We start from the raw sequence: 26,938 nt of genomic DNA, 5'->3' as shown, positions 1-26,938 counted from the left end.
TCGTTCTTATTTAGACTTCACTTTTAGTTTGTTATTATGTTTTTTTTTGTTCATTATGCATTACTGCTGTGAAAAATCAATTAAAAATCATCTATGCTGCATGTCATACATAAAGCATATTTGACAATAAAGATGACCTTGACCTTGAAGTCTTGGAGTTGAAAGTGAAAGTGAGCGCGCTCGGGCTCCTAGATGACCCTGGACAAAATGATCAGTACAGAAAATGCATTGCTAGATGGATCAGGCAAGCCAATTTCTTTGTCGGTTGGATCACCTGATTTCGAACAAGCTCTCTCCATGGTGCTGAAACTCCCTAATCTCTGTCCAAAGTGCTTGCATTTCAAATGTTGAGTGGACATGATTCCGTTCGTCCATCCATCCATTCATGATCCGAGCCACTTAATTATTACAGTGTTAGTGTTTGTCAACTATACAGTATGTGCTTCATAAACGCACAGTATGCAGGAAGTTGCACAAGTACCAAATACCAGATGGCCATTACCATCACTTGCACAAACGATTGAGAGCTAAGGACATACATTCTCTTCCTACAAAGGGAATAATGATTATCCTTCAGATTATAATACTTAAAGTAATAATTGACTTACTTATTTTAGTTATCAAAGTGGGGCATGTGAGTAGAAATCAGAATCAGCTTTATTGGCCAAGTATGCACAAACATCCAAGGAATTTGTCTCCAGTAGTTTGAGCCGCTCTTAACAAGAAACGATAACAATCACACCCTTTAGGACAAAACAGAAGTACCGTGAGTGCATGTAAGAACAGAATAGAAACTCTTGCGATCGAATAGAACCAATAAAATCTACGTTGTGTAATGAAATGAAAGTAAAGCTGCAAGTGAACGCCACACAGCTGACGAAACAGGCATTGTAATCGATCACCGATAGTCACCCCGGTTAGCTTCAGCAGCAGCCGGACAACCACCGTGACGGGAGGCTGCTTTGGCAAATAACACCGGATTGGAACAATTCTAAAATCAAATGGCTGGGCCGGAGGAGATCTTTCTCCGGGCAAATCATCGGACATTCACTGGACTCAGTGAAGGTACTCTGTTTACGTTAGCAATCTTAGCACCGGTTACGAAACTTGGAGGCTAACGATTTAGCTCTCGTTCCATTATACTGAGTTGAGGTCGCCGGTTGCGTAAAACACTAACTAACGTCGAACTTCCGATACAGAGTAATTTATCATTCGGCGGGTGTTTTGTGTTTAATCTACTTTTGATACATTTAAAACCGAGACGTGACTCGCAACTGTTATGAGAAAAAGGAACTGAAACTGAAATGTTTCAGCGCAGCCATTCTTAAATTAAGAAATGGGACAATCAAACGGAATACCTATCAAAGCTGTTCAAACTACTTGTATGTTAATTCAGACATATAATTTCAGTTCGGAATTTGCTGGTAGAAGGACGTGCAAAGTAATCTCAAGAATTTACCAATGCCGAAGTTTTGTGCTTCAATCTCAAATGAAGATGATACTCATTTTCGAGTTCAGCGTCTGCCATATGGGACGATTCTGCGATTTGTGTTTGAAGATGTGTACAGTTTATCAAGGGAGCTTTACAGTCGCCCCAGAGTCCGTGTGTGTATGTGTGTGTGTGTGTTAATCTTCCTCTTTGTCGGTAAAATAGTTCATATATCTGACTACAGAGAGAGCCATTGTTCTATAAATTGCGCCCGGAGCAACAAAAGGCTTGCAGGATTAATTTGAGATCCCCATGCAGCTCTATAAAAGAAATGTGCTCACATGTAGAGTGCAAAAGCTTCTGCATATGTTTCTCTGTATGATTTGAATATGCTGCTGTGTGAAGGGAAGCAAATGTAGACGTCCATTGGCTTGAAATGTTTTAAAATTCAAATTGGGCTTGTGGTGCAAAATGTTTATTACGATGATAGTTATGTCAGGAAACCTACATACAATGCAAACTTCATTAACTTTAAGGATGACTTTGTGCCTTAACAGAGAGAGAGTGCATTTTTCCCCACAATCAAAATCCGAACATGTTTTGAACCCGCTTTTGTCAACAGTACCCGAAGGATCAGGAATGATGGCACCCTTTACACAGCCAATTTAAAAATTGCTCTGGATTTTCGCCTACTCAGTTTCACACTTGGTTGGTGGGCAGGCACTTTTATGACTCAACTATTTGAACACAAAGCTATAAAAAAGGCAACTTTCCATACCGTAATACAGTACTGCATGTCCTCTTTAAGTACAAGTTCTTGCATGCAGATGCTTCACAGTGGCAGCAGTCTGTCACTCCAGGTACATGACATGAAATGAAATGAATGATGGAAGAAGAGAGTCGTTCTGGACACGCTCACGTTTACCTGCAGCTTTTGTGTCTGCATGCTAGAATATAGTGTGCAATGTTTTGTGGAAGTGGTATTAAATGATTCTCACAGTTGCCGTATCGGAAATTCAAGCATTTATTTATTGTACAAGTTTTAACCAGAAGCCTTGAATAACAAAAAAAAAAAAAAAAAGATTATTAGGTTTTGCGTTTGATTTGATTTGCTCCCAAAACATGTCTTCATTTTTATTTTATTTAAACGTTTTTCCTTTGTAGATATCGAGCATGAGTGGACGGGCCCATTCTACTTCATCCAGGCTGCAGACCCCCAGCTTGGCCTGATGAAGGCATGGCGAGAGGGCGACTGCAAAGGTGGAGGAGATGAATGGAGTGAGGAAGTTGAGCTCACCAAACAAGCGGTGGAAGCCATGAACCAGTTGCGTCCTCGGCCAAGGTTTATGGTGCTGTGCGGCGACTTGGTCCACGCCATGCCAGGTAAAAATGGAGCAACTATACCCAACCTGCTTTAGGGTTGGAATAAGAATTGAAATCCCGTGTTTGATTTTGGCATCTCTCCCATCTTTAAAACGTTATCATTGAAGAAATACGATGAATGTGTAGGACGGCGCAGTGTGCTTTAAAGTTCCCAATTTTGTGAAAGTACCCTGAATGCACCATGTTGCTTGCGCAAGTAAGCGTGTGGCGCATCTAATTCTGTCGCCCCTTGTGGAAGTGGTATTAAATGATTCTCACAGTTGCCGTGGGTTCTCCGGGCTTTAACCCTGGAGAACCCACGGGGTCAAATTTGGCCCCTATAAATTCTGCTACTCAAATGCTACCCTTAAATCCCAAAGGGTCAAATTTGGCCCCTAATCCTAAATTTGGATTAAAGCATTAAATATTTGGAAAAACATATATTTTGGTGTTTAGTGAACATATAGCAGTCATTTAATGTAAAATTCATAATTTTCCAAAGAAGAAAAGGGTTCTTGGGTTCCCCAGGGTTAATCAGTTTAATGACACAAGAAGAGAACTCCACCACTTGTTACAACTGTCATTAAAGTTGAGATTGATTAATTTGAATCTTAAAAAAAAAATTGACATTGTCGTTGTGGGGTGTTGTGTGTGTAAATTTGAGTCCGAAAAATGAATTGATTCCATTTTGGAATGAAGCTATAACAAAGATGTGGAAAAACTGAAACGCTGTGAATACTTTCCAGAAGCGCTGTAGGGGATTGATAGTTTAAAAGAAAAAGTAAAAAAAAACAAAAACAAAAAAAACAACAACTTTATTTATAGTTTGAACAGTGAATATGCCGCAAACTGTGATACAAAAACAGTTAATCATTTCAAGATCATCTGACAATACTATTTTGGAACCCCCCCCCCCCCTCCAAAAAAAAGCCAATTAACTGTTTAAATGCCAGCCGTTTCCCAAAAGGAGAACCTCTTGAGTGCCAGCTAATTTTGCATATCCTGACTGGTCTTTAGAGGGTCACAGAATATTGTTTCACGACTATGTAAACATAGACACGGCAGATTACTCTTCATTACACACACAAAGAAAAAAAATAGTTCCTACTTTGTATGTCAATCGGAATATGTTGCCTCTGTACAGTAAGTGAGATTGGACATGTGAGGATTCTAAAGATACTCGAAGAGTACATCCTCATATTAACAGCAATACGCAGAGGCGAAAAATCCTTCAAGGTGGATGTGAAGACGTCTGGACAGTAAAAAAGTGATGCTAGTATCAATAGAGTAGCTGACAATTACTGGTCTCATTTTGGAAGACTTGATGTCAACTCGCAGATGCCAGCGGCGTAAGTTTCAATTCGGGGTAGTCCTTTAGTCTGAGCAAACGATCCTCAAGCGGCCCCAAGAGCATCATCCGGGAACTCGGGCGGCCTAACTAAACGCAGCACCTATTTCATAGCGCTTGAAATGACTCCGCCAAATTGCCCAGAGCGGTTAACTATTTCAAAACACAAGCTGTGCTTTCACTGATCTGCGTTCCCATTTTGTCATTTGTTTTGTTTCATGTGTTTTGTGTTGTCGGCCTGCTTGACATCAAGCGTTTTCCAAAATAATAAGGTCAACCGGTTAATTTGAAATTCTGTCAAGTCTTTCATACCAGTAATGGTAACAAGCAGGGCTGTTTCGAGGAGAAATTGTTTTGCGGAGAGTGAAAGCCTCTTGGGCCTTATTAAAAGATAAGCCGTACATATATGCACTTTTATGTACAGTATTAGTGCATGGATTCGTGTTATTGCGAGGCTCTCTCGCTTGCATTGTTCCGATGAAATTAACTGATCTGTGTTTAGGCGACGCGATGGTTCAGTGATGTGAGATATTCCATGCCAGAGAAGGTTCCAGCCTGAGCCTGCTCTGTTTCCCCAGCCAGTCTGTAAACAACATCCTCCCTCATGACAGCAGCTGATATTTATCTATGAAAAAGCACAGCCCTCCCGGCTATCCTCTGGAAGCTTTGGTTTCTATTCTGAATAAGATTTCGGCTTTTGATCAGGCCACATTTGCTGTGCTTTTTGTTTGGTTACCGTTGAGGGGGAAAAAAAAAAAAAAAAGTTCCTGACAGTTTTTTAAAAAAAATCTCAGATAACAGTAGCATACATTGTGTTTAACTTTTAGAAGAGTGAATACATCTTGTGATCACTGCTCTGTACATTCGTCATCCATTCAAATCTGGCTCAAGGCCAAAGTAGAAATGCATAGTTGGGCGACGACTATGATGTATCCAGCTGAACATTCAATTTGTCATGAGACTGTCTATATCATAAATGTTCCACGACAGTAATTCCTCGTTTATCGCGGTTAATGGGGACCAAAACCACCTGCGATAAACGAAAATCCGCAAAGTAGCGACCAATTAACATATACAGGTAAAAAAAAAAGTTTTGTTTTTTTTGGTTAAGTCCGCAAACAGTCCGTGAGAAGCTGCAAAACAACAGCGAGTCACATAGAGCAACATATACAGTACTGTACTCCATGTATATGAAAAAAAAATAACTTAAATTTAGTTTTTTGTTTTTTTATGAATATGTTTGAAAAAAATCTGAATCCGCGATAAACGAACCGCGAAATAGCGGGGGATCACTGTAATAAGGTAAGCTCAAATTCGGCCATTTACCAGGTGTCCAATTTGATGATCAAACCGAGCCAAGAAGCTGTTTCAAACCACCGTCAACCGTCTTTTTCCACCCTGCTAACCTGAATCTTTCTCTTTCCACCGCCCAACAACAGATAAAGTCATAAAAAAATAACTAAAAGGTTTAGGAACTGTGTGTTCGACAAACAATAACAACAACAAAAAGCCACAAGCTATCCACCACTGCAAACCTCCTTTGCATAATAATGAGAGCCCAAGCACAAGGTGCCTATCTGGCCCTGAGCCGTGGACACAAAAAATGAGTCGAGAGGCGAATCCGTCTGTCTCTCTCGCCCTCTCTGCATGTACTCTCATTTCTTTCATTTTCACCTGAAAGTTAGGCAAACTATTTGCATTTTAATATCCTATACACATGAAATCGTTCGTCAACTGCTCATAGTCCCAAAGCAATGTACTCTGTATCCCTCCGCATTATACGAGTACCGTATTTTCCGGATTACAAATGGCGCTTTTGTTGAGTTTTTTTTCCATAGTTTGGCTTGCGACTTCCACTCTGGAGCGACTTTTGTGTGAAATGATTAACACATCATATCATTTCACATTATTTTCACATTAAACCACAAGAGGGTGCTCTATGCCTGAGTTGATACTTTCCCCATTGGCGGTCACTGATTTAAAAACAACTGACGATGACTTTGACGTAAGCGACGTAGAAGAGCAAGCGCCGCACTTTCTACCTCTGGAGTTCGCGGAGTTCTTTAAAAGTGACACAGAGGTTATATAAAGATTTCATTGGATTTAGTGATTTGGAGTGACACTGGTGGTTTGGTAAACTTATTAGCATATTCTTTATGCTATCGCTATCTGAATAACTAAATTTCCCCATAAAATGCGACTTATACTCCAGTGCGTTTTATGGGGGGGGGGGGGGGGGGGGTTCTTCTGTGTTATGCATTTTAAGGGTGGTGCAATTTATACTCAGGAGTGACTTGTAGCCCGGGAAATATGGCAGTTCCAAACAGTATAATAGCAGGAGGTTTTTATTGTTGATGGCTGTCTGACCGTGCTTTAGTTCCCCTGAAACTATTTGCATTGCAGACTGAATGGGTGGTGGCCAGGGGACGCGAGCTGTCAGCCACCGTTGTGACTGCCGCTTTGCCTTTTTGGTGACAGGAAATTGGCAACTGTATTCCTGTTCTCACATATTTCCCTCTGTATATCTCCTTTGGCTCAATCTGACATCTTCACTTCTGTCTTCAATCTTGAGTAAACAGCTGCTATCTCATCCCTTATTTTGACGTCTGTCGTTTAATGGCAGAAACATTCCTTTGGGATACCCTGCTTCTCATCTGTCTTTTCAGTGTATCCAAAGGATCGAGTTGAGGCCATGTGATGACGTCCTCTCTCCAATGTTATTGACCCAACTGAAATTAGAATGTCACTTGTGCAATTAGACTGTTAACGCAAATGAAAAAAAAAACAAGGTGGTATTGACACACACCAGTTTCTGAATTCTGCAGTGTGCGCTGTATCATGTACAAGGCAGTGGTGCAAAGAACTCATTCACTCCCAAAGACGTTTTTTAAACGTCTTTTCAGACTTGGTCTAGAATTGGCTGGTCTAAAATTTGAAGAGGTCCGCATGCAAGGGACATTTCAGGGTAAAAGTTCAGACCTTGAGGTCTATTCTCTATCCCAGCTGACTTGGGGCAAGAGACCGACTGTACACTGGACCGGTCGTCGGCCAATCTCACGGCACACAGAAACACCCGGACAGAATCTACTCAAGCATGATATCTGATTTTAATTGAATCCCATATGAAACAAAAAGTGTAAAGTGGACGATTTTTGGCGATCGTAATCATTTTGTAATGCAGACAGTGCATTTGCGATACACTCCCAAACATGCGATGCCACGTACTTGATTTAACAGCGATTGACCTGGACTGCAGTAGAGTGACGAATACACGAACAAACGTGGTTGCGAAGTTTGAGATGGTGAGCTGATTAAATGAGACAAAACACGGTGGACGTAGCCGCGTCCTAATGAGCACTACAAAGGATTCACGCGGCGTCCCCGGGGATGCGTAAGGCGTTTTCCCCACGGTACAGTGGGGAGAAGCATCTGAGTGTTGTGTGGAAAGCTCATGAAAGTGAAGTACTGATTACCTTGGGTCCTCTCGTTTAAACTGAAATTGTATCGAATAAATGCAGTTGAAGGCAGATATTATGCACGCTCCAAAAGTACTGAGACGGAATATCACACGGGGGCAGTACAATAGAAACCTTTATGAATCTCGCAATGTGGAAATTCTGTATTTCAGTGTCAAGTCTGGGTCTGTTTAATTGAACACAAAACACTTTCTCAATTTCTCAACTTTTCACTTCCTGTACGTGTTTGAGATGGGTCCGAACCTTTAAATAGTGAAGGTCTTAAAGGCTTTGAGACTTTGGGTTGGTTTTAGGGAAGTGGCTGTTGCATGTTATCTAATTGGATCATCCCAGACGGTTTGCAAGCGAGCTGAGCCGCTACTCCCGCTTTCAAACTGATTAAAAGAATCCATGTTCAGATTTAAGAGCTCAGGTTTAAGTAGATTTGAGAGAGTGGAAGGAAACTATGGTTCATGTAACGTGAATATAATTATCAAATAGAAACGTTTCGGCTTTATTCGCATCCAAGCTGCTACCTCGGTTGTGCTCCTCCTTCCACTGCAAGGATAGCTGCGAGAAACAGCCTGACCCTAACTTTTGTCTTCCGAACTGTGAAAGGAACTCATTCTGACCGCTTGTATCTGTGTATTTGATTTATTTTTATTTTTTTATGTCTTCAAAGCGCCATGGGTGAAGATGGGAATGTTGATCGACTGGTAGATCAAAAGCACAGATCCCTCTTCATCCTTACAGTCCAGTGAAGCCTTTGCATTACTGCTGATAATACAAGTTTGATCCTGCTCCCTCGGTTCTCACATCAACTTGACGCCACTCGCAAAAACTCACACTCGGAAGACTTTTTTTAATTTTTTTATTTTTTGCTTTCACAACATGCCGTATACTATTGACAGCTCAAGATTAATTTTGGATGGCACCTACTCGTCTTTCTATATTGTGTTGAGAAACATTTATCATGCCAACCTGTTAGCGCTGGTTGTGGTGTTTGACCCCAAGGCAGCGAAACCTCAAAAATGAATCTAAAATTGGAAAAATATGGAATTTCCCCAACATTTTACGCAATCTCAAAAAAGTCAGAGGTCAGCAAGCTGTCATTCATGAAGTCACGAGGACATCAGCGGATCTCGTGAGACTGGTGCTAACTCGAGAGACATATACCTGATGTTACGAGAAGTAACATCTATATTTTAGAATATCTTGGAGGTCCTTTGCACCTGGACAGTTATCCCCAAAGTATCTGTTGTTGTTGTTCATCCTGCCTGCCAGGTGAGTCAGGGTGTCTCAAATTTAGATTAATGGACTCCTGAATGAGGGTGACTCATAGCTGGTCACGTTAATTCACTGCTGTACTTGAGGTAGACAGCCGGAGGTGTGAGGAAACAGAAGGCACCACAGCTTCTTCAAAAAACCCCATCTGGCGTGCGGCTTTAACGGATGTCGATTCACTTTCACTCTCCCAGAGAACCTTGAGAGTAGCTTGATAGCACCGTCGAAAGCCAGCCCTGCTTCACGCTTACTGTACTTCTTAGCACACCGTTAAAAAAAGAAACAAACACCTGTTGGATGGAACCCCCCCTCCACACACAACTGAGCTGCTCTTTTTGAGAAATTGACACTGTCAATCATAAACTACCGTATTTTCCGCACTATAAGGCACTTCGGAGTATAAGGCGCACCTTCAACGAATGGCCTATTAAAAAAAAACATATAAGGCGCAGAGAATAGACGCTACAATAGTGGCTGCAGTTACATTGTGCATCCACTAGATAGAGCTATGCTAAAGGGAATACAATACAGCCATTTTTAATAGAGCCCTATCTGCGGTTGCATTATATCCACTAGATGGAGCTATGCTAAAGGGAATACAATACAATACAGCTTTATTTCCATAGAGCCTTCACAACCGCTGCAGCTGTAACGAAGCGCTTTCCAGAACATTGAAAATTCTACTTCCAAGAAAGCAGAATATTGATCCATAAATAAGGCGTGCTGGATTATAAGGCACACTGTCGACTTTTGAGAAAATGGAATGCTTTTAGGTGCGCCTTTTTGTGCGGAAACTACGGTATAGACCAGGGGTGTCAAACTCATTTTTGTCGCGGGCCACATTGTAGTTAGGGTGTACCTTGGAGGGCCGTTATGAATTTTAGGAAACCATATAAATGTTTAATGCCCTCCAGATAGTACATACACAGCGCACAACAAATTGATGAATAACTATCTTTAAAATGAGAAGTCAAAAATAATTACTGTTATTGTGGATTACATATCACAATTTAAAATTTTGATTACAGACTTTAGCAAGCATCATGGAACTTGACATGCTTGGTTTGCATTCGCGGGCCGCATAAAATGATGTGGCGGGCCAGATCTGGCCCCCAGGCCTTGACTTTGACACCTGTGCTGTAGACGATGTCTTGGATCACTTTCTAAAGAAGGAATTCAACTCTTAAAGGTAAACACCGAGAAGAGCAAACGTGGACGGCGCTATGTCTGGATGTGAGGAAGATACTTGCCAATAATTACAGGTTGCATTGGAAAAATATTATTTTCCCGTGTAGTCAATACATCAGCATGGTATGCTGACTCGAAGTGAATATGTTGAATTGCTCTGCTTAAAATCCAAATGTGTGTCACGGTGTGGTTATTACGGAGCTAACAGGTGCAACACTCGCCTCAGCGTTTCGAGTGATAGGGTAAAATGCGGGAGCTATCTTCCATTCCCGCTTCATGAGTGCGACGGCCTCTGCTCTCTGGCTGGAATTATAGCAGTGGCTAGATTATGTGATGGTGAAATGATAAATCCGCAGAGTTAGGATGAGAGTCAGTCTGTCAGCGAGACAGAAAACCAACCTGAGAGGATTTGGTACGAGACCCATGGCTGGCATCCTCAACTCTTAATTTAAAGAAGCAGAAATTCTGAACTCATAACATCACTTCATCTTGTTTTACAAACGACCCGTTTGCTCAACAGTGAGATTTTCCGAGCCCAATTTTTAAGGAGTCTTTTCATGGCCACAGATGGCTCAGCTCTTCTTCTCATGCCGCGTAAACACCATTGACTCTGCGTCACATAGTGCAGGTAAATTCATTATTTTGCTCAAAATTAGCCATCAGTATGGAGCCAAAGAAAGGGAAAATATAGATACTGCTAGCCAAAAACATCCGCCACATCCTACAGTGCAATATAGATGGTTCTTGTTCACATCCAGCTCAGCTTGAAGATCTTGATTTCCTTCCGCACCCCACATGCGCCATCTGGCCCGGCGATCATTATAGGTCACAGTGGAACCAAACACAAACAAACCCTATCATCTGCAAAGAGCGCAGTTGCAGCCCTCCAACTAAAAACCCTCCAGCGCTTTTTTTTTAATAGATTCCCAGCGAATTGCCTGCATTGAGCACTTTGGGCCCCCTTCAGCCCTGCCATCATCATCATCCCTTCAGAATTTCTGTGCTCATGTAACTGCAACCATGACATCACCTACTGTACGCTCACAAATGTATACACTCGTTGCGCACCAAGTCTCAATATTTTTTTACCTGGAGGACAGAAATGAGATCCAGTCACAAGTGGCCACTTTCGGTGCAATCACACAGACGGGTCAGATGAAACACGGTGCATGTAAATGCTGTCTTTTAAACAGCGCTGAAAAGCATGTTGCATCCCATCAACAACTACATCTCATCGGCTTGAAAGTCCCATAAAAATAATGAATTCATCGCTTTTACTATTGCGTGTTAATTACGGGAGCAACTTTGTGACCTAGCGGTTAGCACTCATAGTTCTGCATCTTCATGGGGGTACTCACATTCACACAATCGATCTGTTCGTTTGATTGAAGACTCTTAATGATCCATAGGTAGGAATGTGAGTACCTATTTTCCGCACTATAAGGCGCACCTAAAAGCATTTAATTTTCTCAAAATCCGACAGTGCGTCTTATAAATAATAAAGCTGGATTGTATTGTATTCCCTTTAGTGTAGCTCCATCTAGTGGATGCATAGCGCAACCGCAGCCACGTTTGTTGCTTCTTGACTTTGCACCTTATAATGCGGTGCGCCGCATATATGAAAAGAGAAAAAAAATAGGAAGTCTTTGAAGTTGAGTCTTATACTCCGAAGCGCCTTATAGTGCGGAAAATACGGTAGCTGGACAATAGTAAGTCCACTACCTACAAGGCCCGTTCTCACAAAGCTATAACTCGTTTTTTTTCTTTTTCTTAAGTCTTATGGCTACCTAAATAAATGGATGCATTTTATTAATCATTCAAGAAAACGTGTAAAACACACCGTCTTTTTCAACGCTCACCAAAAAACAACAAAAAAAAGAAACCCTGCACTCTGCTCAGCTCAGAAAACCTATTATAGACCTCTCCACCCCACGGCAGACCTTGTGCTGTTATACATATTGAGTGTTAATGCATAGAAATTGGATTTTATGGGGTAATGTGGGTAGCTCACAAAAAACACGTCTAGATCTCTTTCCAAGGTTCACTTTCACTGGAGTGCATTAAGTTAGAGTAAAACATAGCCTTGTCTGTCTTGATAAAGACACTGGCAAAACACCAAGCTACAAACTCCATTCAGTCCAGGTTTACCAAGGTTACCGTGGAAATCTTCCATGAAAATGAATCACGCCACGTTTGGCTTTAGCAACCACGGTGACGTATCATTGTGTTGTGCAGGCCAGTTAATCAATCCTGAGGCCTACATCACTAGCGTCAAATAGTTCTTTCCCCGCGAGTCAACTCTTACTTACTTCCCACTCCTAATGGGAAGTTTTTTTTAGAATTTTGTCACGTTTGATGTCGTTCACACAAGCCATTTATTTCATCTGCAGGAGCCCCTTTCAGGGAGGATCAAGAGCGAGATCTCAAGACGGCATTGAAGGGGACGGACCCTTCTATCCCACTCGTGTTCGTCAGCGGCAACCATGACCTCGGAAACACCCCTACCCCCAGAACAGTCGAGCAGTACTGCAGTGAATGGGGCGATGACTATTTCAGCTTCTGGGTAAGCAATTGCAACTCATATATCATTTAAGTCAGCATATTTTGTACAGTTGCGGTCAAAATGATTTCACACCCATTTTTTAAAAATTGCACGTTTCATTTAAAAAAAGTGACCACTTGCAAATTACTGATGGTGAGTTATGTTAGGGATTGTCTATTTTGTTCCGACTCGATTTTGGAAATGTAAATTTCAAATGGATGTTGAATCATTTCGACGGAATTTATTTTTGATACATCGACAGTGAATCCTGAGGTTGTAATAGTTCTAATTTGATCTACTCAATGTACATTTTTTTTAAAACCACACAGCGCTTTATCATGTCGCATCTATTCCACTATCACCAGTTCCTGATTTTAGATTATAATTTGTGCTATTTTTGTCGTCTTTGGGGTTAATGAAGGCTTCATTTCGGTTTGACACTCAGTGGAAATTGTTAATTGTGCTTGCGCGGAAACGTAATGAGCTGTCTGCACTTGTACCTCTCCGCTGGCTGTTGAGCTATCAAAATGCAGATTAGCCGACATCATCAACATGACATTTAAATGTCTATCAATTTGTTCCTCCGTTGCTCGCCGGCGAGTCGAACTGATGGTTCTAAGGTGATTGAATGAGCGGTTATTGAGAAAAATGAAACGCGGGGAAAAAAGGATAGCGCACGTTTGGAATTGGAATTCGGTGTTTTGGTTTGCGCTGCACAACAAAATGTGGAAACGTCTGCCGGCGTTTTTAGAATATTCGATATTTTCTGGTGTTAAAAAGTTTTTTTTTTTCAATGGATCTAATCATTTAATTGACTGTCGGAACTGGGTTAAAAAAGTTTTGGATTCGTCATCATAATTCATTTTTATTTCATTGTGACTTTTTTTCTAAACTGTTAATTTTAATTTGTTTTTACTGCAAGTTTATTCATTTAAAAAAATTCTGATAGTGTTTCATTTTAATGTCATTTTTAATTAGTTTTGGTATTATTATTATTATTATTTTTTTTTACAGATGGACTATTTGTTCGGTGCCAAAAGGTCACAAAGTATTGTGGACGAAAGTACAGTCGACTACAATTCTCAAACTGTTTGACCTTCCTTCTTTCATCTAGATGGAGAGCAGTATCGAAATAACTACCAAAAAATAAAATAAAATAAAGAAATAAAAAGATGAAAACGAAATGGGTTTTTTTTTTTTTTTTTTGCTTATTGGTAGGTTTAGTTAGTTTTATACATATATAAGAAAAAACATTTCGGCTTTAGCTTCAGTTGTTTCATGACTTTTTGCGAACTACAATAACCTTGGTGATCAATTGACTTCTCGCGTCTTGTGGAAAAGAGGTGGTGTTGATTCAGTCCGCTCGCAGCCACAAAAGTTTAAGAGCAGGAATAAATGAGGCTTTGCTGTGAACACTGGCTGAATCATTTTGTTGATTCTGTTGTCTCAGGTGGGCGGAGTCCTCTTCCTAGTTCTGAACTCCCAGTTGTTCTACGACGCTTCGGCCTGCCCTCAGTTGAAGGAGGCTCAAGAAACGTGGCTGGATGAGCAGCTGAACAAAGTCTCATCTTCCTCAGTAAAGTCGCACCATCCGCCGCTTATTCGTAGCGACCGAATAAAATTGACGATAGAATCACCATAAGTTTGTCTTACCCCCCCCGTTCAGGCACCCAAACACATCGTCGTGTTCCAGCACATTCCTTTGTACATAAAGAAACCCGATGAGGAAGATGACTACTTTAACCTCCAGAAGGAAGTCAGACAAAACCTGATGGACCGATTTAAGAGAGCTGGTAGGACTTTTTCCTTTATGTCGTACTCTGCTCATTCTCATTAGGGCTGAATTATAAATCATTTTTATTTATTATTTTTTGAGTTGGTCAGGATGAATTCATTTTTTAAAATGTATGTATTTATTTATTTTTGTGGCTATCGTAGTTCAAAGTGCATGTCCACCGATGTGCCATGCAAATGGCATGTTTGCGGACAAAAAGGAGCTACTTGACAAATCAATGTCGACTGCTTGGCAAGTTGGTTGTAATGTTCAACGACTTATCGTAATATCCGCACTAAAAGGCGCACCTAAAAACCTTAACGAATCAATGTTATAACTTGCTGTTTGTTCAGTGACCTGTGTTGCTGCTTTATTAAATCAATTTTACTGACATCTGATCGTTCTGTTGGCGTTTCCTTGAGCGTAGTTCCATCTAGTGGATGCATTGTAAATTGCGTCATAAAGCGGTGCACCCAAATTTATAAAAAAAATTACAAAATAGGCCATTCATTGAAGGTACGCCTCATAATACAGTGCACCTTTTAGTGTGGAAAATACGGTAGTAATGTTTTTTTTAAAATATATATATATATATATATATATTTTTTTTTTAACCAATGTGGTGGATCAGTGTGCCTTTTTGTGGTGAAACAGTTTTGCCGTGCAAACGCAAAGTCAGTGTTTGTCAATTAGATTTTCGGGGCCATATTGCGCCCGGGCTGGCCTCTCACGGTGTCGTCAGGAAACTTCATTGAGAATGATTTTATCGTTTTGTTCTTTGGCTTCCAGGTGCCTGCCAAAATTACGCAGCTAAGTCTTCCTGTAAACCACTGCTTCATTCAGTAAAAAAAAAAAATATATATATATACTTTAAAGATGATTTTTAGACATCTGTATGGTGGTTTAAAATTTATTGTCTTAATACTTTGTAGCGTTTTAGCTTTGTCAGCCCATCATATCTAAACTGTAACGTACTTAAGATTCCTTGCCCAGAGGAATCATACACAGCTTAAACCATACAAGAGGATTATTTTGCACACACAGTACGGCCACAATTGATTTAAATAATGGCTTCTGAATAGTCATTCCTCCTTCAAATTCATTTTTTTGAACTTATAACACTCTGGATTTGCTACAGAACACTCAAGGACAGCAAGTCCCTGACGTGGCACACATACACACACTTGCTCGTCACACAATTGGGCCAATTTGACACGGCTGATTGACAGGGGCCTCTTATACAGACACACGCACTTTCTCAATCATTCATCAAGGTGACTGTTGGAAAGAGTATTAATGAAATTACCCATCCATTATGTCCGCATGTATTTAACCATGTTACCCCATTTTGGTTGGGTGACCCTTTCTCTTGCATTACATCTCTTTCGAACAAACTGTCGTGTATGATTCAAAAGGCGACACTCATTTGCATCCGCAAAAACACTGGGAATGACCGTCAATGCATCGCAGATGTTAAATGCGTCTTTTGTCATCCACACCGATCCTGACAGCAGTTGTACATTCATACTGCATGCAGGGCATATGCTGTCGGACATGTAATACTTCGCCGCAGTACTTATGGTGATAAATATTGATGACTGTACAGGTATGGGCATATACTTGCAGTCGCGGTAAATGGGCAAGTATGCATTTTCAATCCGTGTTTAAGGGGAGAAATGGATGTTTTCGCATCTTTTGTTTACTCACATCCTCTGATTGTTTTCTGTCGTGGCGCCGCGAGGTTAAGTGAAATATTTGATTGGATTAATTATTGTGACATCCGGTAAACACCATCACATATTCCTGAAGATAAATGATAATAGCATTTGTGCAATTGCTGCGCAAAAGTAATCAAGTCCCATCGGCACTTTACTGCACCGTATGTGTGATGTTGACATGTTCGTGTGCTGACACACAAAAAAAACCCCAAAAAAACATAACAGTTCTTGGCAGCAGGCAACGCTCGCTTCATGGCGCATCACTGCCACCGGCTGTTGTTCTCCTTCTACTGCAAGGAAACCAATGCGGGTTGATGGTGGCTGGCGATTGTCTCGTGAGCTGCCGCCATTTAGCGGAGGAGGACTGAAGCTCAAGAGTAGAACGCAGAGTTTGATCGTATCACGAGACCAAAATGTGATGATTAGGACTCTTTTTGCAGTCATGGGCAGTATCTCGAAAGAGATCAGGACTGTCTAACTCAACGTAAACAACTCTATAACAAGCTAAAGAGTAAAATCTTCAGGGCAGATCTAAATTAGAAGTCTTCCTGTAAAAGTTCAAATCCTTCATGCAGCAAATAGTTCCCAGCAAACAGAATGATCAATCTGTATTTTTAATTCATCTCTGTTATCTCTCCTAAGCTCCCTCCATGAAGAATCAAAACAAAAATCGATCTCTCTTTGTGTCGCAAGTTGTTCATGTTTCCATGCTTGATGAATTTTTCGGGCGAATTTCTATATTTGATCTCGGCAACCACAGCCGCACATCGAAAGACGGCACAGCACCAATTAGTCTTTGTCTGGCTCGTCGGAAGTGAGCGTTTACAACATGGGACCGTTGACTGCATTCCAGCTCATATTAATGATACGCCGCTTCTGCGTTATCACCCCCTGTTGGGCTCGTAAAGCATCGCACAGTCCCTTTTTTTAATTGCACAAGCACTTACTGGGGGGACAGGGGGGGGGGGGGGGGGTGTGACCGTAATTTGTATGATATTAAATTTGGCTTTTCCTTTTGTGGCGCTTCATGGCCATGTGTTCCTGTGTAAACTTTGAATCATTCCAGACGGATTGGACGGTTACGTCTTGAAAGTGTGAGGTTAGAGTTGGCGTCAACCGCCAGTTTTGTTTGTCGGCGTCATTCCCGACTTGATCGAATGACCCCAAAGGAAGCTTTCCATTGTTCCTGAGGGCGCTTTCAATGCTGCCGCATCGCTATCGCACCTGTAATCATTGTAAATAAGGCTCCCCCAGGCTTTACTGTTGTTCCACTAAAACCTCTCAGTGCAACGCGTGCAGTTTTAGCCGTGTGCGGTTTTGTTGCCGCAAGCAGAAGTAGTAGGACGTGCGCAAAAGTTTACTGTCATATTTGTCGAGTAGGTTTGATCCACTTCTCTTTGATGAGCACTGAAACCCCCGTGGCTGGGGAGCGGCGTGTCTTTTTCAAGAGGCAAATGGAGTAGCGGGAATCCCACTAGTGCTCTCAGCCGCTCCTCTCGCCATACAGTAGAGTAGACGGAGGAGTGTAATTAGATTTCTATGCCCTCCGCTACCCCACCTTTCACTTCCTCCTCTGAGAGTTTCGACTCCTCCTCCGGAATATTTCCATCATCCGAAGCACAGGCAACGTGGTTTCGAGACAGAAAGTCTGACAAGACAAGTAAAAACAAAACCGGAACAAGGGCGCGAGTGACCTCAGTCGTCGGGATTCCCAAATATAACTCGTGGCTATAGAGCAGGACGTATCTTAGCCAATTAGTGGCCAAGATAAGGCATGTTCTGTTCTGCCCGCATCTCTGTTTCGCTTCCTTTGTCGCTCACTCTCTTCTCGCTGGGTGTCGTTATCAGCGCGGGTCTCCCACTTTTCAAAAGGGGATGGCACATTTATCACCCAGCAGGGATTTGATAAGAGGCCACAGCTAAGCCTTTAACCCCATTGTTTTAATGATGAGGCTGAACAATGGGGGTTTTTTTTTTTGCCATAGAGTATCTCGGAGCACATCAAGTAGCGTATCTTGTTGTGTCCTCATGCTTCGAGCAACAATTGAGATTAGCGATGATGAAGCCCTGAGCCTGTGGGCCAATAAATGAAATGGCTGTCCCTTTACCTGACATCATTTTGAAAATGTGTCTAAAAGTGGATCACATTAGCGTTCCCTCTGCAAATATCGAACAGCTCAAACTGTGAATGGGAGAACGAAGGACGTGGTTGTGCTAGAAGACCATGTGCCGCTCAATTTCGTGCCCTTGATACATTTAGAAGTCAAAGGTAGATCATAATGCGCTACATATACTCAGTTCCGTTTACGAAAGTCACTTTTTGATGAATTGTACTTGTCGGAATATTTCCACTCCCACATACTTCATAGTACTTACTTTGGAAGAAATGCTGCGTTCGGAATTGCTCATGTGTGCCGTCTGTTTATTTGACAGAATGGACCAATTAGCGCATTTTCCACATTATGAGGCGCACCTAAAAGCATTCAATTTTCTCAAAAGCGACTTTTAATCCGATACACCTTTTGTATGGATCAATAGTCTCATTTCTTGGATGTAGTATTTTAATGTTCTGTGACAGCTGCAGCGGTTGTGAAAGCATTATATAAATAAAGCTGTATTGTATACCCTTTAGCGTAACTCCATCTAGTGGATGTATAACGCAACTACAGTCACAATTGTAGCTTCTATACTATGCGCCTTATAATGCGGTGCGCCCGATCTATGAAAACGGTATTAAAATAGGCGGTTCATTGAAACTGCGCCTTGTAGTGCGGAAAATACGGTAAGTGGCAAAACCGGGTGTCATTTTTGTTAGGCAGCATTTTTTATTGACTGAATGTATAAGTATTAAAATAACTTGGAATCTAACTTACTTACTTTTTAAAGCAAATAATCAGTAAAGTAATAAAGTTACTTTTTTTTTCAGAGTCAATGTGGCAACACTGTGCACCAGTTACTCAGGAATTGATTTTTTTTTTCAATGAATCCTCAATAAAAAAAATTATAAATTAGCTATGGTAATAGTTTTAATTAATAACGTTACATTTTATTATGTGCCCAGGGTAAGTAAAGTGTAATTTTGCATAAATTAATGAATCAATTCAAATCATAGTTATCAGGTGCCAGTATGATTTTATGAATGTTGTTTGTTATGTCTTTTTAAGAGTCCCACAACATCCATTTTGTAGAAGAAAAAAAAACTTGGATCACTGAGTAAATTGAGGAGCATTCATGACCATGTTCCAAATGGCCCAAAGGTATCTACGTCATACAGACTTTTTATGATTTCCCGAGCCCCTTTTTGTGTGTCCGTGTGGGTGTTTTGTGTGTAACCGGAGGACATACAGTCGGGAACGGACGCTCGGTGATGACTGATGGGCGGCGGTGATTTATGGCAGGCTGCGGCTGGAAGATGCCTCGCGACATCATTTTGCATCCCTCTGTCATGCAAATAACAAAACATCATTTTAGATTTCTAATCATTGCGCCGCACTTTGATGACAATGGCTCCTTCGTAGGAGGAGGGCAGCGCTAAAGGTAAAATGGCTTCTTCTGTAAACACTCACAAGGCGGCTTGTTTGGTTGTGTGAAACTCAGCGCGCAATTAGCAAATCCCATTTGGTCGCTTGCAAATCAGTGACCATCAGATGAAAGGGAGAGGCATTAAAAAGGCCACATTGAAGAAGCGATCGTAAGTATCAAACATAATTAGATGCATGAAGGTTGTTTCTTTTGTCTTTGTGTGCGTCTTCCTTTAATCTCGCCTGCCATTTGGAAGCCATTGTCGGAGAGGAAAGAGTGTTTCCGATTATTATAACTCATTGTCTGAAAAGACGTTTAAAAACGTCTTTGGGAGTGAATGAGTTAAACAGACTCAGCAATTGTGCAATACATGGTCACAATCAGCCCGACACGTGACAACAGTCATTGGGAAAAGTACATTTTAATATTTGAAATGTAGTTTGCGCTCATTTATGTGAAATGTCTCAACCATCGGAGAATTTGATTTGGCTGCATGTAGTGCCCTCCCCTCTCCCTTCGCTTTCTGTATGTTTTCGGTATTCTGGCTGCTTACTCTGGACTTTTTTTTTTCTTCTTCCCCCCCTGAATGCACAAACACCCCCCCCCCCCCCCCCACTAGTTAAAGCAAAGGCCAGTCACCACGTGGGAGTCTTTATCATCAAAGAGAAGAAAAAAAAAGCACAAAAGACGCGGGACTGTTTTGTGGCTTACAGGTAAATAGGATTTCCACAGAGACCCAGACAAGATGAGGAATTCTCAGCACAGCGTGTGCATGTTTTCATTCGGGTAGCTCAGAAAGAAAAAAAATGTTCCGGATACACATACTTGCATCACCCTGTAGCAAGAACCATACACAGGGTACGGTTTTATAGCGTATTTCACATCACTTAATTGTGTTTTGGGGGAGGGGTTTCATGGTATCGTCAGTGAACGAGAGCAATTTTTAACCTTGCCGTAGCTCGGCTGAATACAGCGTTTTAAAGGTTTGAAGTTCCAGAGGGTCACTCGCACCCAACTGACTGCACCGCAGGGCGGTTTCATAGCAATGCACAAAAATCGCCGTATTCCGCTTATGCTGGGGCGGAGTAAAATGAGTTGTTTCATATTTTGTCTCTTTGTCAAATCAAGGTTAGTTTCCGCGAAGGGGGCCGGCCGTCATTAACCTCGAGGCAGCGGCAACCTACAGCAAAGCCTCAAAGGCCACCCGTTGTGCGGCTTTCAATCCTGCCGTAGATGAAAGCAGCCTATGTAGCTTTTTCAGAGTGACTGCAAATTCCAGAGCACTCATCAACTCAATGATAAAAAGTGAAGTGGAAAGTCGACTCGAAACGAGAATGATGTCTTTGGCCCAGGTTGCATGAACACAAGCCTGCTCTCGACTGAGTGCCATTCTAGTTTTAAATTAGCTTTTGTTATGCTTGCTAGGGCTGAGCAGTTTTACCTCCCTCCTGACGATAGAAATATTATGTGCAGTGCAAATCAAATACTGTAAATCAAATCCCCGCGGTGCCTCTTGTCCTGTATAAAGTCTACCTTGAATTGTGTGCGCCTTCATGCGATGGTTTGAAGATGATGTGTCAGCAGACAACATCGATACATGCGCACGCTTACACACTCCCACATGCTTTCTTTGTTGGCATGATGAACCCGATGAAACAACAACAACACTTGTTTGTGAACTACAAAACGATGTTGGAGTATGCAGAACCTAGCATTCCGGATGCTTTGACTATTTGCAATATTTATACTTCATAATATTCTCTGTAGTGTAGTTTGAACGTTTGACATGTAAATTGTGAACCTATGTTTGACTGTCTCTTTCTCAACGGCACTTTGAAACCGTAATTCGTGCTGGGGCTGGATTACTGTCACGCGGGTCAGCCAATCCTCCATTAAGCGTCTCCAGTTGCTCCAAAATGCTGCCGCTCACCTCTTGACTGGTACTCGTAAGAGGGAGCACATAACTCCTACGCTGGCATCCTTTCACTGGCTACGCATTATTTTTTTTTCAAATCTTTTCTGTTGCTGTTACCTTTTTTTTTGGAATGACCTCCCGCTGAGCATTTGGCACGGCCCCTCACTGCCCACCTTTAAAACTTGTTTTAAAACTCATTTTTATTATTTGGCTTTTGACTCAGCATGAGACTTAATTTTTAGTTGTCCTGTTTTTGTGCTTTCTTCTGTCTCCATTTGTTTTATTGTTTATTGATAGATGGATTATTTTTGCTCTGTGTACAGCACTTGGTATACAGCGGTGGTTCTTTTAAAGTGCTCAACAAATACAGTTGAGTTTTGTCAATACAGGCTTCATTGTTGGTACGTTGTTGCTGATTCATCATTTTAATGGTCCATCGCATGCGCTTCGTGTGGCAAGATTCATGTAAATTAGGTCACCTTCCTATTCGGGGCTGTTTGATTATGCAGAGTGGCGGACATGATGATTCAGAGCAATTTCATCATGCTGATGCGAGAGTGTCAGCACTCGTTGCACAAGGGGGAGATCCCTGGTCTTTATTTTCGGGACAGGTCATGCAGTAGACTGACAGGTGGTCCTCATTTTTGGCTATTTTATTTTTTTTTTGGTGTTATCATTTCATATGTACCGTATTTTCACGACCATTCGACGCACCGTATGGTTGGGCGCAGTCTCATTAATGGGTGCTATTTCTGTATTTTACACATAGACAAAACGCACTGTATTATTGGGCGCAATTTTAAAGTGGTAAAACATACGCCAGCTTAAACATACGGCATGCATGCGCGCACGCTAAAAACACGTTAGCTTGTAGCATACGGTAGCATGCCAAGACATACAGATACAAGCTAAAAACACGTTTTTAAAAAGGCAACGAAGCAAAACGGAGTTCCGTTGTATTTTATTTAGCCATCATACAATGTACTCACGTTTTTCGATCAATCATCACCCAGAAATCCATCAAAGTCCTCATCCTCTGCATCAGAATTGAACAATTGTGCAAGTACCGGTAATCCATCAAAAACGCCGTGTTCCCTCTCGTTGTCAGTCACTCTCATTGCCATGTGGCTCCACAGAAATGATGCCGGCTTTGCCAAAAACTCGAACAACAGTGCAAGCAGACACGTTCGTCCAAGCAGACACAATCCATTCGCAAATTGTGGCGTAACTCGCCCGGCGCTGCCTCTCACTCTTTGTAAAGTTGTGTTTGCCATCGATCATTCATTGTTCCCATGCCGCTCGCAACTTTACTTTGAACGCCCGGTTGATGCCGATGTCCAGCGGTTGGAGTTCCTTAGTCAAGCCTCCGGGAATAACGGCAAGCTCAGAGTTCATTTGCTTGACTTGGTTTTTCACCGCTGCTGTGAGATGGGCACGCATGCCAAAAGCATAACCGATGGCTTGAAGTTTGAACTGAGCTTCGTTGGCGTGTCTCTTTGTAGAATTTATTTTCGGGGGTTCTTAGAAACCAAAACCGAAGTTGTTTTGCAACAATGCACATAGCCACACTCTATACAGGTGTTGGTACCTGCTTGTAGCGTCCCTTTAGCGTCCACTTACACGCCCACCCTTCACTGATTGGCGGACTGCTTCCCCGCATGCCTGTCACTCACGTCTGCCTTTTCTCTCTCTTTCTCTCCATATATGTATATATACACGCCCACCCTTCACTGATTGGCCGACTTCTTTGCCGCATGCCTGTCCACAGTCACTTCCGCCTTTTCTCTATATAAACAGCGTGTCGGCTGTCAGTCAGGTTTTGGAACTCAGCGCATAGACAAGACGCTCCGCATCATAAGGCGTCCTGTCCATTTTGGAGAAAATTTTAGACTTTTAATGGCGCCTTATAGTCGTGAAAATACGGTAGTTTTTCAATCAAGATGTTTTTAAACCCATTTATCTCATTTCTACAACACGTGTCCTCATTCGGGTAGTGGGTGAAGAAACGGATCCTTGATTGAATGAAAATCACATTGACCACTCCGGGCAATTTAGTCTTTGAATGAAACTCGAATTTCAGAAGCAGGAGCAGACACGCTACGTGCCGGTATTTTTCACGCACTTCATTTATTTTTGCGAAAAAGAATTCGATGTGTTCGTTTGGGGCAAATCCGAGCTCACCAAATTCATTCTTGTCCTGAAAGCACTTGAGACAGCAATCATTCCTTTTCAGTATTCATAAAATGAACGTACTTGTCCCTGCAGAACACCAGGGGAAAAAAAAAATTAGACACATAAACAAAAAAATGTCAGCCCTTTGTTCAAAGTAGTTTGTTGCACACATAATTTTGCGCGGTCAGTGATTACACCGCGGTGACACGGCGCCGCCGCTGCAGGGTCTGAGCCAACCTGCGTGGCTCCGATGAGAATGTTGTTTGTAATTGAAAATAAATTGAACCCCCCCCCCCCGCCTAATGCGCGTCTCTGTTTGTTAGAATATTTAAGTGGCAGACTGGGCGATCTTTCGTTTGTAACTTTCTTCCCCTCCCACTTTCTTTTCTGTCCGTACCATTCCTCTGTCTTAGTAGTGATTAATAATTGCGCCCAATGCTGAGAGAGCTTCAAGTCAACATCACTAACCAAAGAAATAAAGCAGCAGGGTGTCGTTTTAAGCACACTTTGTACTTCGAAGTGAGCTATTTAAATCTCCACAATGTAGCATTGAGTCACCCAGCGTTGGCTTACTTTGGGCAGTTGTGCTCTGAGGTGTTAATAATTTCTTTTTTTTTTATTTCAACCCCCCCCCCCCCCCCCGCCCCCCCACTGTCATTTGGATGGCTTGAGGACATCAAGGTCGGACGTGATTTGAATCAAATGGCACTGTGAAAACCTAGCTAAGTGATATTTCTCGGCAGATGTCAAAAGAACATAAGCACCCATAAAGAATAAAAAAAAAAAAGTCTTCTCAAGACCTGTTTCCACCTTTCTCGCTCCAGGAGTGAAGGCGGTCTTCTCCGGCCACTATCATCGGAATGCTGGCGGATGCCACGGCGGCCTCGACATGGTCGTGAGTTCGGCCATCGGCTGCCAGCTAGGCGAGGACGCCCACGGCGTCAGGGTGGTGGTGGTGACGGCCGACCGCGTGGTCCATCGCTACCACAGCCTGGAGCGGATGCGAATGGGGGGGATGGACGAGGATCTCCAGAAGCTCCTGCAGTCATGATGGTCTACCAAGTCGATTCATTTTTTTTTTCTCTAATGAAATGCAAGAACATGAATCTTACCCTATCCACAGTTTCATTCTATTGCAGCTGAATGTCTAACGCAATTCAATTCAGGACTTGGGGTCATTTTCCGATTCGCTCGGATTTAGAAGATTTGGTGATAACAATCATTTCGAGGATAAAACTGTCACGATTATCCATCCATCTATTTGCTAAATCCGCTTGTCCTCACGAGGGTCGCGGGCATGCTGGAGCCCACCCCAGATATCTTTGGGCAGTAGGCGGGGGTACACAGAGGAACAAATGAACAAAAATCACACCTAGGGACAATTTAGAGCAGGGGTGTCAAACAAATTTTTGCCCCGGGCCACTTTGGAGTTACGTCTTCCTTCAGAGGGTCAACAGTGAAGCCAAAAAAAGGTTGTCTCAACGCATTACTACTTGTACACACCAAATTTAATGCATTACTAGTTTTGAAATCAGTCAACTGCAAGAGTCAATTATTGTTCAAGTGATTGTAAACAGGGTAACAAAATTGCTGCAAAATATCATTTATTATACATGACAATTTGACATTTTGATACAGATTTTAGCAAGGATCATGCAAGTTGACACACGTGATTTTCTTTTGGAGGGCCACATTAAACGACGTGGTGGGCCAGATTTGGCCCCCGGGCCTTAACTTTGACACCTGTCATTTAGAGTGTTCCATTAACCTGCCGTGCATTTTCTTGGAATTCTGGGAGAAAACCCACGCAGGCACAAGGAGAGCATGCAAACTCCACACAGCAAGTAAAAATGTCGCGATGGCCCGCCTGGGATTGAACTACCAACCTCTATGTCTGGAAACTTCAAACAAGTAAATTGTACACAGTGAAAACAACAGTTTGACAGCCATTTTTTTTTTTTCTTTGCAGGGATTTTTTTTTTTGTTCAGTATGAACACGATACAACATAAACACACACGTTGAACAATGTTTTGGCAATGTGAAGTGCAGCTACAATGAACATGGTTGCGCAGCTTTTGATGTCAATCATTTTCATGCGCAAAGCCAATTTGTAAGTCACGTGAATGTCAACCAATGCGACTGTGGTGAAATTCCAAAGAAATAGAATTATCGATGCAATGATGCCCCCTAGGGGTTAAGAGCGGCATTGAGATTATGCTTTTTTTTTTAAATTGTGCACGATTATGATAACTTCAGATGCTATTACACATGATTCAAATGTTTAGCACGTATATAATACTCATATATGCTTGAAGAGTGCTCATACAAAAAGCAGGAACAATTTGATTTCATCCTTTTTTTTTTTTAATCTTCTCTATTGGGAACAAAAAAAAATAACCTTTCTTCTTCTCCAGTCACCATGAAGGATTTAGAAGAGTTTGTTTGTTTCCCACTGATCTGTACTAATCTTTCCCGTACAAATCTGTACTTGTACAAATCTTCTTCCCGCATTCTGAGCAAATAATCCCTCCCAAATTCATTTGTTTTCCCACGGTGAGGATTACAATGACATTTCTTATATTTTAGCCCAAGATTGTGAAAACAGAGTCAGATCTGACACTTTGCACCTCACCTCTCCACTTTGTTTATTCACTCTTTCAGGGGCCGCCGTTACTACAGTGGACAGTTTTGAACTTTGAACAGTTTTGAACTGTCCACTGTAGTAACCGCATAAACTGCTGATCATGCTATCAGGTTACGGGTGCATGAAAGTGTGAAAAAAAATCTAATTTTGGTTGCTCGAAACACTTCGTTTAGCTTGCGCGTCATTTGACGCTCGCGGAGTCAAAGCTGAAATCCATCTTGCCGCGTTGCAGTCCACCGGATATGACTGTGCTGAAACAAAACAAAAAAAAAAGCGCTTTTTTTTGCGAGTCCCATATATTTCGCTTCTATTATGCGTGCGGAAGGGCTCACGCAATCACCCAGACGTGCTGCGATAGTTGTCATGGCAACCTTTTTAAGCAACACATCATGTGTGTCTTGGAGAAACAACCAGAAAAGAGTGTACTTTGCCTTATTTGTGTCCAGCCACTGTCAGCTTGGTTTGGTGATATTTTTTCCATCAGCATCACTCTGACCTGATTTCAAAACTGACACTTTCTGTCTCTTCCCTTCCAAAAATGTCAGCAGGTGATATTTTTATAATAAATGTTTATTTTAATGTGA

The 26,938-nt window shown here is 41.8% G+C and overlaps 1 protein-coding gene across 2 annotated transcripts; it reads left to right on the top strand.

Annotated features, from left to right (window-relative positions):
• The first annotated feature begins 878 nt into the window (after positions 1-878).
• Positions 879-26,938, top strand: cpped1 (calcineurin-like phosphoesterase domain containing 1). Of its 2 annotated transcripts, XM_086099363.1 has the most exons (7): positions 879-1,065; positions 2,594-2,812; positions 12,457-12,629; positions 14,059-14,184; positions 14,275-14,401; positions 20,242-20,335; positions 24,534-26,938. In XM_086099363.1, exons 1-7 carry the CDS (start codon positions 1,002-1,004, stop codon positions 24,850-24,852), a joined length of 1,122 nt encoding a protein of 373 aa, XP_085955489.1. In that variant the 5' UTR covers positions 879-1,001; the 3' UTR covers positions 24,853-26,938. The 2 variants fall into 2 exon arrangements, with proteins under 2 accessions (XP_085955489.1, XP_085955490.1); XM_086099364.1 differs by lacking the exon at positions 20,242-20,335 and having other exon boundaries at positions 884-1,065.

The sequence above is a fragment of the Hippocampus guttulatus genome, chromosome 19 (assembly GCF_054856545.1).
Source record: "Hippocampus guttulatus isolate MCC_2025c chromosome 19, RoL_Hgut_1.0, whole genome shotgun sequence".
Taxonomy (NCBI): domain Eukaryota; kingdom Metazoa; phylum Chordata; class Actinopteri; order Syngnathiformes; family Syngnathidae; genus Hippocampus; species Hippocampus guttulatus.
Note: the sequence above shows the minus strand (reverse complement) of the source record. Positions and strands in the feature narration are given on the sequence as shown.

What these genes read in the sequence shown, in the direction of transcription:
- cpped1 (XM_086099363.1), top strand. Translation starts at nt 1,002, where the DNA reads ATGGCTGGGCCGGAGGAGATCTTTCTCCGGGCAAATCATCGGACATTC. An exon ending in ATTCACTGGACTCAGTGAAG is followed by an intron (nt 1,066 to 2,593) that starts GTACTCTGTTTA and finishes TTTCCTTTGTAG; the next exon opens with ATATCGAGCATGAGTGGACG. An exon ending in CTTGGTCCACGCCATGCCAG is followed by an intron (nt 2,813 to 12,456) that starts GTAAAAATGGAG and finishes TTTCATCTGCAG; the next exon opens with GAGCCCCTTTCAGGGAGGAT.